The sequence below is a fragment of the Manis pentadactyla genome, chromosome 13 (assembly GCF_030020395.1).
Source record: "Manis pentadactyla isolate mManPen7 chromosome 13, mManPen7.hap1, whole genome shotgun sequence".
NCBI lineage: Eukaryota > Metazoa > Chordata > Mammalia > Pholidota > Manidae > Manis > Manis pentadactyla.
The window spans coordinates 90,675,744-90,688,197 of record NC_080031.1 but is presented as its reverse complement, the minus strand read 5'-3'; the positions used below and the strand labels follow the sequence as shown (position 1 = coordinate 90,688,197).

General features: G+C 37.9%; 1 protein-coding gene across 1 annotated transcript in view; it reads left to right on the top strand.

Annotated features, from left to right (window-relative positions):
* The window catches only part of LOC118935866 (heat shock 70 kDa protein 4-like), an 88,695-nt gene extending 85,194 nt beyond the window's left edge, over positions 1-3,501 (top strand). The window contains exons 8-10 of the mRNA XM_057490522.1: positions 643-765; positions 1,528-1,635; positions 3,277-3,501. Of these exons, the coding sequence (XP_057346505.1) occupies positions 643-765; positions 1,528-1,635; positions 3,277-3,486 (441 nt within the window). The 3' untranslated portion in view covers positions 3,487-3,501. The remainder of the gene's footprint in view (positions 1-642; positions 766-1,527; positions 1,636-3,276) is intronic.
* The last annotated feature ends 8,953 nt before the right edge of the window (positions 3,502-12,454 follow it).

Genomic DNA, 12,454 nt, shown 5'->3' with positions numbered 1-12,454 from the left:
GTAGTTGTTCATGTGTGGGTGTGTATGTTTGCTCACCAGAGAGGGGCTGTTTGAGGTGGTGGGTCATGGAAGTTGATCAGCAGGAGAAATCACATAGCACTGATAGTAGCACTATTTGTTCATTAGTTCCTTCTTCCCCTGTTGCCTGGGCCATATGTAACTTGTTTTGGTGAGTGATTCAAGGTTTGGGACCCTGGAGCACAATTAATAAATTAATTATTGTCTGTCTGGTTTCTTACCATGTTATCTGATGGATCTTAGGGTTTTGTTTTACAGAACTGTAAGCATTTATATAAACCATATGAACAATTTGACTTTTCTTGGTATTGTAATGCATTAGAATATACCACCTTGTGACACTGAGCTAGTAGTTTCTTAAAGTTCACTTGTCTTCAATTATTTTATTTTTGCTTTTGAGTTTCTGAATCTTGATATTTCTATTGCTCTTTTTTCTAAACACACCCACAAAGCTCTTACTTGATCTTCACAATTTACTGAGGACTAATGCTTCTAGCTTTCCTTTCTTGAATGATGCGCAGAACTAAAAGGATCTGGGGAAGAAGGATTCTTTTTATAATCTTAGTACTTAACATTTAAGAAGAAATGACCTACTTTTCTGAATGTCTAATATGCCATTCTCAGGGTAAGATGATCATGCAGTATAAACTGGAGAAGGAGAGGAATGATGCTAAGAATGCAGTAGAGGAATATGTGTACGAAATGAGAGACAAGCTTAATGGCAAATATAAGTTTGTGAGCGAAGATGTAAGTATGCACCACAGTGATGTGCCTACCTCTTACATGTCTTCTGGGAGCATCCTTAAATGTGTTAGAAGGGAAGTTTGCATATATAGGTATACAATAAAATGATTAAAAGTGTGCTTTTTTAGGGGAAAAGATTTATATCTTTTTATATTGTATTTCTTTATTAGTGGGGTGTTTTCCAAAAGTCAGTCTTTGCACATCACTTTTTGATAAATTTGCATGCTATTATTTTCGTAGTATTTATCTTTAAGTTGGCCCACTTTTCCACAAACTTTAACTTATCCTTTTATTCAGGTATACTTGACCTGTATAACATTATGTTAGTTTCAGGCATACAACATAATGATTCCATTTTTGTATACACTGGGAAATGATCATAATAAGTCTAAACCTATACACAGTTACAAAAGTTTTTTTTTCTTGTGATGAGAACTTTTAAAATCTACTCTCTTGGCAACTTTCAAATAATGCAGTATAGGATTACTAACTATATAAATATACTTATTTTTAAATGCAGTTTTTAATTCTGAGATTTTCAAACATACCCAAATGTCCCCTACAATAGAGAGTAACATAATAACACCCCTTGAATTATCAAGGAAAACACATTTTGCCAGTCTTATTTTCTGTATTTCCCATCTTCCTACTATGTGTGTATTTTAAAGCAAAAAATCCAGGTATATTGCAGTCTGTATCTCTGACTCCACTTGTCAGTCATCCAATTTTTGATTGCCCTAATTGGAATATTTTCTTCATCTTTAGGATCATAACAGTTTTACCTTGAAACTAGAAGATACTGAAAATTGGTTATATGAGGATGGAGAAGACCAGCCAAAGCAAGTTTATGTTGATAAATTGGCTGAATTAAAAGTAAGTGATTCTTGAAAGCACTAAGTGTCCTGAACCCAGACTGTAATTTCCAAGGAGAATATCTCAAAATTGGGAGGAATTCTCATATCAGTAATGAAGTTAGGCCGAAAGTAATTAAAAAACTGTATCCTTTATCACTTAGGTTTGTTAGCTTTCTCACTTTTAGAAACTCATAGTTAACAGAAGGATTTTTCTGAAAATTGAATTTAGACTTAAAATGTCCACTAAATTGGAGATGGAATATATTCTTGGTGTCAAGAGGTTCAAAGACTGGCAAGATGTCTCAAAGGCACCTGCTGTGTTATTTGGACAAGGTACTGTATATAGTTTTGATTCTCAGTAGAGCAAAAAGTATCTGATTTTGAATTTAAAGAATCTGATTGTTAAACTTTAGGGTTAAAAGTACAAAGAATTATCTAAAGTTGAGGTCTTGTGTTTGGAAAAGAATGCAGATGCTCAGGAACAACTTTTGGCATTTCTCTGGATTAGTTTCTTGTCAGGTTGGGCCGTTGGGACTGACCCTCTGGAATGGAATTGCTCAAGTGTAGGGCCTGCAGTTCCCTGCATTCTGGAGAGAAGAGCAAGAGCTTCCAGGAGATCCTTCCTATTGAGTTTTTTGTTTCACTTTTTAATTGTGGACGATGTCAAAACACATGAAAGTGATCATAAAGAAAAAAATAATAGCTTCAACTGTTGTCAAGTTATGATCAGTTGTGTTTCATTTCTGCTCCCTCTCCCACTTCCAAACATTTATAGATAATTTCTAACTTCTTCTTTTCCAGCATTTATAGATAATTTCTAACTTCTTTAAGCCTCTCTGTCCTTAAGCAAAGCCCAATGTTGTGATTAGGGGAGCTGGAATTCCATCTGAGGTCTGACTCCAAAGTTTGGAAATATTTAACATTTTATATGTTAACTTGAAGCGAGTCCCAGTGAGTCCCTCCTATTTGATATAACCAAAAAATATTTTAATATGCATTTACAAAAGAAAATGTAAATTTCAGCTGTGCCGCTATCACCAGTAAAAAAAAAAAATTAATAACACCATGAATTCAGTTTTCTAGTTCTTCACAAATTCTTTAGTTTCTTTGACTCATGATCCATATAAAATCCATACATTCTGTTGATGTCTCTTAAATCTTTGTCTCTAGTTCTCCATCCATCATTTCTCTCCCCTTATTTAGTTCATGGGAAAACATTTGTATGATTTTCCCCCCCAGTCTGGATTTTGCTGATTTTCATTTCTATGTTTAATGTTATTTGGTGAATGGATCGTTAGATCTAGAGCCTTCATCAGATTCAGGTTTTAAGACATTTTTTTGGCAGGTGCACTCTATATTTAGTTCTGTGTGTCACTACCAGGAGACATAATTTTTGGTTGTCTCCCGACTGTGTTTTGAGAATTAGGACTCAGGTGACAAGTTGAAGTGGCTCCACATGGAACAGTATTGAGTTACATTCTCATAACTAGCCTGTGGATATTTTTCAATGGGCTGAGAGATATATTTAACATTTTATGTGTAGCACATGGAGATAAAATGTACTTTAATCCATAATCAGTCTTAGTAATAGTAGGAACCGTACTCTGATAGTTTAAGCTGTCCTGTGAAGAATTTGCGTATTTCCTTTTTTTCTGTTAAGAGTCTAGGTCAGCCTATTAAGATGCGATTCCAGGAATCTGAAGAAAGACCAAAATTATTTGAAGAACTAGGGAAACAAATTCAACAGTATATGAAAATAATCAGCTCTTTCAAAAGCAGGTACCTTTTTCTCTTTCCTCCCTATTGTTCTGGTAAAGTTTTGAGGCATATACGCAGTAGTTTTTCTTCTTATTCTTTATTTATTGTTTAATAATGTTTTCTTTTTGATTGTTAATATATAATATGTAATTGAATCTTACTAAGAACCCTGGGATTTGCTGCTTCTATTTACTAGGTGGTATCTGGAATTGGACATTGTTTACTTTCCTTTTCTTGCTGTGAAGTGCTTCGTAGTGACCTAACCTGCTCCCTCCTGATCTTTCTGAGAACACATCCGGCATATGATTTAGTTTGTTACACAGATGTAGGCCTGTCTCAACAGTAAACTTATCAGCCTTTTGAGCATTTTATGATATATACTGCACAGATACATTATCTCATTAAATCCACACAGTACCCCTATGAAGAACGTGGCAATATCAGCATTTACAGATAATTTCTAACTTCTTCAAGGCTCTCTGTCCTTAAGCCCAATGTTGTGATTAGGGGAGCTGGAATTCCATCTGAGATCTGACTCCAAAGTTTGGGTTCCCAACCACTCCCACTCTTCTGCAGGTTCTTTTTTAATTTAATTAATTAATTAATTAATTTAATTTTGGTATCATTAATCTACAATTACAGAAGGAACATTATGTTTACTAGGCTCCCCCTTTCACCAAGTCCCCCCCACATACCCCTTCACAGTCACTGTCCATCTGCATAGTAAGATGGTATAAAATCACTGCTTGTCTTCTCTGTGTTGCACAGCCCTCCCTGTGTCCCCCGACACTTTACATGCTATTTGCAAGGTCCCCTTTCTTTTTCCCCGCCCTTATCCTTCCCTTCCCACCCATCCTCCCCTTTCCCTTTCCCTTTGATAACAATTAGTCCATTCTTGGGTTCTGTGATTCTGCTGCTGTTTTGTTCCTTCAGTTTTCCGTTGTTCTTATGCTCCACATATGAGTGAAATCATTTGGTAATGTCTTTCTCCGCCTGGCTTATTACACTGAGCATAATACCCTCTAGCTCCATCCATGTTGTTGCAAATGGTAGGATCTGTTTTTTAATTATGGCTGAGTAATATTCCATTGTGTATATGTACCACATCTTCTTTATCCATTCATCTACTGATGGACATTTAAGTTGCTTCCATATCTTGGCTATTGTAAATAGTGCAGCGATAAACATAGGGGTGCATCTGTCTTTTTCAAACTGGAGTGCTGCATTCTTAGGGTAAATTCCTAGGAGTGGAATTCCTGGGTCAAATGGTATTTCTATTTTGAGCATTCTGAGGAACCTCCATACTGCTTTCCACAATAGTTGAGCTAGTTTACATTCCCACCAGCAGTGTAGGAGGGTTCCCCTTTCTCCACAACCTCGCCAACATTTGTTGTTGTTTGTCTTTTCGATGATGGCGATCCTTACTGGTTTGAGGTGATATCTCATTGTGGTTTTAATTTGCATTTCTCTGGTGATTAGTGATGTGGAGCATCTTTTCATGTGCCTGTTGGCCATCTGGATTTCTTCTTTAGAGAACTGTCTATTCAGCTCCTCTGCCCATTTTTTAATTGGATTATTTGCTTTTTGCTTGTTGAGGCGTGTGAGCTCTTTATATATTTTGGATGTCAATCCTTTATCGGATCTGTCATTTATGAATATGTTCTCCCATACTGTAGGGTACCTTTTTGTTCTATTGATGGTGTCCTTTCCTGTACAGAAGCTTTTTAGCTTGATATAGTCCCACTTGTTCATTTTTGCCTTTGTTTCCCTTGCCCGGGGAGATATGTTCATGAAGAAGTCACTCATGTTTATGTCCATGAGATTTTTGCCTATGTTTTTTTCTAAGAGTTTTATGGTTTCATGACTTACATTCAGGTCTTTGATCCATTTCTAATTTACTTTTGTGTATGGGGTTAGACAGTGATCCAGTTTCATTCTCTTACATGTAGCTGTCCAGTTTTGCCAGCACCATCTGTTGAAGAGACTGTCATTTCCCCATTGTATGTCCATGGCTCCTTTATCGAATATTAATTGGCCATATCTGTTTGGGTTAATGTTTAGAGTCTCTATTCTGTTCCAATGGTCTGTGGCTCTGTTCTTGTGCCAGTACCAAATTGTCTTGATTACTGTGGCTTTGTAGTAGAGCTTGAAGTTGGGGAGAGAGATCCCTCCCATTTTATTCTTCCTTCTCAGGATTGCTTTGGCTATTTTGGGTCTTTGCTGGTTCCATATGAATTTTTGAACTGTTTGTTCCAGTTCATTGAAGAATGCTGTTGGTAATTTGATACGGACTGCATTGAATCTGTATATTGCTTTGGGCAGGATGGCCATTTTGATGTTATTAATTCTTCCTAGCCAGGAGCATGGGATGAGTTTCCATTTGTTAGTGTCCTCTTTAATTTCTCTTAAGAGTGTCTTGTAGTTTTCAGGGTATAAGTCTTTTACTTCCTTGGTTAGGTTTATTCCTAGGTATTTTATTCTTTTTGATGCAATTGTGAATGGAATTGTTTTCCTGATTTCTCTTTCTATTAGTTCATTGTTAGTGTATAGGAAAGCCACAGATTTCTGTGTGTTGAGTTTGTATCCTGCAACTTTGCTGAATTCTGATATTAGTTCTAGTAGTTTTGGAGTGGAGTCTTTAGGGTTTTTTATGTACAATATCATGTCATCTGCAAATAGTGAGAGTTTGACTTCTTCTTTACCAATCTGGATTCCTTGTATTTCTTTGCTTTGTCTAATTGCCGAGGCTTGGACCTCCAGTATTATGTTGAATAACAGTGGAGAGAGTGGGCATCCCTGTCTTGTTCCCGATCTCAGAGGAAAAGCTTTCAGCCTCTCGCTGTTCAGTATGATGTTAGCTGTGGGTTTATCATATATGGCCTTTATTATGTTGAGGTACTTGCCCTGTATGCCCATTTTGTTGAGAGTTTTTATCATGAATGGATGTTGAATTTTGTCAAATGCTTTTTCAGCATCTATGGAGATGATCATGTGGTTTTTGTCTTTCTTTTTGTTGATGTGGTGGATGATGTTGATGGATTTTCGAATGTTGTACCATCCTTGCATCCCTGGGATGAATCCCCCTTGGTCATGGTGTATGATCCTTTTGATGTATTTTTGAATTTGGTTTACTAATATTTTGTTGAGTATTTTTGTATCTACGTTCATCAGGGATATTGGTCTGTAGTTTTCTTTTTTGGTGGGGTCTTTGCCTGGTTTTGGTATAAGGGTGATGTTAGCTTCATAGAATGAGTTTGGGAGTATCCCCTCCTCTTCTATTTTTTGGAAAACTTTAAGGAGAATGGGTATTATGTCTTCTCTGTATGTCTGATAAAATTCCGAGGTAAATCCATCTGGCTTGGGGGTTTTGTTTTTGGGTAGTTTTTTGATTACCGCTTCAATTTCGTTGCTGGTAATTGGTCTGTTTAGATTTTCTGTTTCTTTCTGGGTCAGTCTTGGAAGGTTGTATTTTTCTAGGAAGTTGTCCACTTCTCCTAGGTTTTCCAGCTTGTTTGCATATAGGTTTTCATAGTATTCTCTAATAATTCTTTGTATTTCTGTGGGGTCCGTCATGATTTTTCCTTTCTCATTTCTGATTCTGTTGGTGTGTGTTGACTCTCTTTTTCTCTTAATAAGTCTGGCTAGAGGCTTATCTATTTTGTTAATTTTCTCGAAGAACCAGCTCTTGGTTTCATTGATTTTTGCTATTGTTTTATTCTTCTCTATTTTATTTATTTCTTCTCTGATCTTTATTATGTCCCTCCTTCTGCTGACCTTAGGCCTCATTTGTTCTTCTTTTTCCAATTTCGATAATTGTGACATTAGGCTATTCATTTGGGATTGTTCTTCCTTCTTTAAATATACCTGGATTGCTATATACTTTCCTCTTAAGACTGCTTTTGCTGCGTCCCACAGAAGTTGGGGCTTTGTGTTGTTGTTGTCATTTGTTTCCATATATTGCTGGATCTCCATTTTAATTTGGTCATTGATCCATTGATTATTTAGGATCATGTTGTTAAGTCTCCATGTGTTTTTGAGCCTTTTTGCTTTCTTTATACAATTTATTTCTAGTTTTATACCTTTGTGGTCTGAAAAGTTGGTTGGTAGGATTTCAATCTTTTGGAATTTTCTGAGGCTCTTTTTGTGGCCTAGTATGTGGTCTATTCTGGAGAATGTTCCATGTGCACTTGAGAAGAATATGTACCCTGCTGCTTTTGGGTGTAGCATTCTATAGATGTCTGTTCGGTCCATCTGTCCTAGAGTGCTGTTCAGTGCCTCTGTGTCCTTACTTATTTTCTATCTGGTGGATCTGTCCTTTGGAGTGAGTAGTGTGTTGAAGTCTCCTAAAATGAATGCATTGCAGTCTATTTCCCCCTTTAATTCTGTTAGTATTTCTTTCACATATGTCAGTGCTCCTGTATTGGGTGCATATATATTTATAATGGTTATATCCTCTTGTTGGACTGAGCCCTTTATCATTATGTAATGTCCTTCTTTATCTCTTGTTACTTTCTTTGTTTTGAAGTCTATTTTGTCTGATACAAGTACTGCAACACCTGCTTTTTTCTCCCTATAGTTTGCAGGAAATATTTTTTTCCATCTCTTGACTTTTAGTCTGTGCATGTCTTTGGGTTTGAGGTGAGTCTCTTGTAAGCAGCATTTAGATGGTTCTTGCTTTTTAATCCATTCTATTACTCTCTGTCTTTTGATTGGTGCATTCAGTCCATTTACATTTAGGGTGTTTATTGAAAGATATGTAGTTATTGCCATTGCAGGCTTTAGATTCATGGTTACCAAAGGTTCAAGGGCAGCTTCTTTATTATCTAACCATCTAACTTAACTCCCTTATTAAGCTATTATGCACACAGTCTGATGATTCTTTATTTCTCTCCCTTCTTATTCCTCCTCCTCCATTCTTTATATGTTAGGTGTTTTATTCTGTACTCTTTTGTGTTTGCTTTGACTACTTTTGTGAATGGTTGATTTTATTTTTTTGCCTTTAGTTAGTATTTGGTTGGTCTGCTTTCTTTGGTGTGATTTTATTTTCTCTGGTGACATCTATTTAGCCTTAGGAGTACTTCCATCTAGAGCAGTCCCTTTAAAATATCCTCTGGAGGTGGTTTGTGGGAGGCAAATTCCCTCAACTTTTGCTTGTCTGGAAATCGTTTAATCCCTCTTTCATATTTAAATGATAATCGTGCTAGATACAGTATTCTTGGTTCAAGGCCCTTCTGTTTCATTACACTAAATATATCACACCATTCTCTTCTGGCCTGTAAGGTTTCTGTTGAGAAGTCTGATGATAGCCTGATGGCTTTTCCTTTGTAGGTGACCTTTTTTCTCTCTCTGGTTGCCTTTAATACTCTGTCTTTGTCTTTGGTCTTTGCCATTTTAATTATTATACATGTTGGTGTTGTCCTCCTTAGGTCCCTTGTGTTGGGAGATCTGTGGGCTTCCATGGTCTGAGAGACTGTTTCCTTTCCCAGTTGGGGAAGTTTTCAGCAATTATTTCTTCAAAGACCCTTTCTATCACTTTCTCTCTGTTCTTCTTCTGGCACCCCTATAATGCAAATATTGTTCTGTTTGGATTGGTCACACAGTTCTGTTAATATTCTTTCATTCCTGGAGATCCTTTTATCTCTCTCTGCCTCAGCTTCTCTGTGTTCCTGTTCTCTGATTTCTATTCCATTAACGGCCTCTTGCGACTCATCCAGTCTGCTCTTAAGTCCTTCCAGAGATTGTTTTACTTCTGTATTCTCCCTCCCAACTTGATCCTTTAGCTCTTCCATATTTCTCTTCAGGTCCATCAGCATGGTTATGACCTCTTTTTTGAATTCTTTTTCAGGAAGATTGGTTAAATCTATCTCCCCAGGCCCCCTCTCAGGGGTTGTCTGGGTGATTCTGGACTGGACCAAATTCTTCTGCCTTTTGATGGCAATAGAGGTAGTCGTAGGCAGGCAGCATGTGTGTCAGCTGGGAGAACAAAGTCCCTTCCTGCTTGCTGGTCACCCTGCCCCTCTCCACTGCCTATGTTGATTCCCGCACACCGGGAGCAGCCCTCGGGGCAGCCCAGAGTCCTGCAGGGGGAGGCAGGCATGCCCGGTGTGCTCTCCTGCAAGAACTGAGCCCCTCTGCACCCTGTCCCAGCTTCCTCTGCGTGCCGGGAGGAGACACCGGGCGGCCCCTGTGGCGGGGCCGCGCTGGCGGGGGAATGAACGGCAGGCTGTTCATCACTGTGAGGGGCTTCAGAGCTGCATTGCCACCCAGGGGGTTAGGGTGCCTGAGGTTCCCTGGTATTCCCAGCTGCTGTGCTGAGTGTGCCGGGATGATTCCGTCCAGCTGTGAGGCCCCTGGCCCTTTAAGACTTTCTAAAAGTCCTTGCTTTTCTTTTGTCCCAGGGGAGCCAGCTGTGGGAACCTGCTCGCAGGTTTTACTGTTCCGCTTCCCTAGTATCCAGCACACCACGCACTGTGTGTCTGTGCTCCTGGTGCGGATCACTAGGGCTGGGTGTTCAGCAGTCCTGGGCTCCCGCTCCCTCCCGCTCCGACTCCTCTCCTCCCACTGGTGGGCTGGGATTGGGGAAGCACTCGGGTCCCGCCGGGCCGTGGCTTGTATCTTACCCCCTTCATGAGGCACTGGGTTCTCACAGGTGTAGTTGTAGCCTGGCTGTTGTACTGTATCCTCTGGTCTCTCTTTTAGGTGTAGTTTTATTGTTGTATTTAAAAAAATAGATATGGTTTTGGGAGGAGAGTTCTGCTGCCCTATTCACGCCGCCATCTTCCCAGAATCTGTTCCAAGATCTCTCTTTCTCTACATCTGAGACACCATTTATATTTATGTTGCATTTTATCACTAAATTTTGTCTCACAGAAGTTTGAGCCTCTGTCTATGTTTGATTTTTTTTTCTGTTCTTTGTAGACTGGATAATCCTTTCTCTTCTTTTGTTTTCAAGCTATATTTAATGAATTCATTGACCTTTTTATGTCCATCTGTTCATTTTTTATGACCATATATTTATTTAAGTCTCTGAGTACATATGACTACATATTCATGTTATCTACTTATTCCAACATCTAGGCCTCCTTGTGGTCACTTTTTGTTGCCTTTCTTTGAGGAGTGTTGAGTGTTTATTATTTTTTTTGTAGATAATTATTTTTTATTGAAGGGTAGTTGACACACAGTATTATATTAGTTTCAGGTGTACAACACAGTGATTCAACATTTATATACATGATAATTCTAGGTACCAGCTATCACCATACCAAGTTGTTACAATATTTTGACTATATTCCTTATGCTATACATTACATCCTGGTTACTTATTTACTTTTACTTTACAATTGGAAGTGTGTACTTTTTTTTTTTTTGGGAGGGCATCTCTCATATTTATTGATCAAATGGTTGTTAACAACAATAAAATTCTGTATAGGGGGGTCAATGCTCAATGCACAATCATTAATCCACCCCAAGCCTAATTTTCGTCAGTCTCCAATCTTCTGAAGCATAATGAACAAGTTCTTACATGGTGAACAAATTCTTACATAGTGAATAAGTTACATGGTGAACAGTACAAGGGCAGTCATCACAGAAACTTTCGGTTTTGCTCAAGCATTATGAACTATAAACAGTCAGTTCAAATATGAATACTCATTTGATTTTTATACTTGACTTATATGTGGATACCACATTTCTCTCTTTATTATTATTATTTTTAATAAAATGCTGAAGTGGTAGGTAGATACAAGATAAAGGTAGAAAACATAGTTTAGTGTTGTAAGAGAGCAAGTGTAGATGATCAGGTGTGTGCCTGTAGACTGAGTGTTGAGTTTTATGTTTGTAGGCATTGATTTACTGGTGAATAACCTTGATCTTTTTGAGGCTCTTTAAGAACTTTGTTAGGGTGAGTTTTTATTTGCCATTCTAGGACTAGTAAGGGACTGTCTGGGTGTTAGCTGAGTATCAAGAGTGTTCAGCAAAGACATTTCATTCTTGCTGGATTTCCATGTCTCTTAGCATTGCACAGATGTTGAAATCTCCATTTAGCCCACAACTCCCACTAGCTGTTCTCTTCCATGCCTCACAGAGTCTTAATCACAATACATACAACTTAGTATTTGATCAACAGAGTAAGGGTATCTCCATGTAGATTTCTGGGGCTCTTTTCTATTCAGCTCCCTCCTGATTGATATCCTAATGCACAACCTCCAGCCAGTTTAGTAGCCCTTATCTCCAAACTGTATTTCCCCAATTTAGCAAGACTGCTGCGCTCTGCTTGTCCATTGTTTCCTGTGTTGAGGAAAGTGCCTCCAGGAAGAAAGCCAGGGCTATTGTGGGACTTCATGTATTCCCAGACTTTCAAGGATTGCTCTCTTGTGTCCCCTTGGTCCAGTGTGTACAAATAGTAGCCTCAAAAAATGAAACTATAAAACAGTAGTTTAGTATTTTATTTTTGATGGGTTAGGCTGATACTAGTCACATCTCCATGTGTAGGACCAATGTAAAATTATATTTTCAGTATATTTTTAGTAATCCCACATAGACTACAAAACTTAGGGAAAACACTAAGTAACTGTCTCTTGTAATCCAGGCTCCTCCCCTTAATTTCCTCTGTATGTTCTATAGATAGGAAACAAAACAATAATTTGATAATGAGAAAAGCATCTAACAGCATTTCGTGTTCTGTTTGCATAAGACATAAGGCTTTCCAAGTTGAGCATGAATGACCTACATTTGGGCTCTGGATAAATTCTATCTCTATTAAACTAAATGTGTCAGTATGTAATTTGGTATATTAAATTATGCTAAGAGCATAACTATATGACTATATTTAGAAGGACTAATTTTTCTGAGCCTGATCAATAGATCTTTAGTTTATAACAAACAAAGGTGATAAAGTAGGGCAGACAGAAAAGGTATGAATACATATGTAAATATGTGTGCATATGCACCTGAGGAGTGTTGAATGTTTCAATATTTCCAATTGTATAAACACTAATATAGATTTCTGACTCTGTTTATCAAATTTAACTATGCCCATGTCTTTGACCTCCCCCCAGGAAAGTGCTTTTAATTTTTGCATT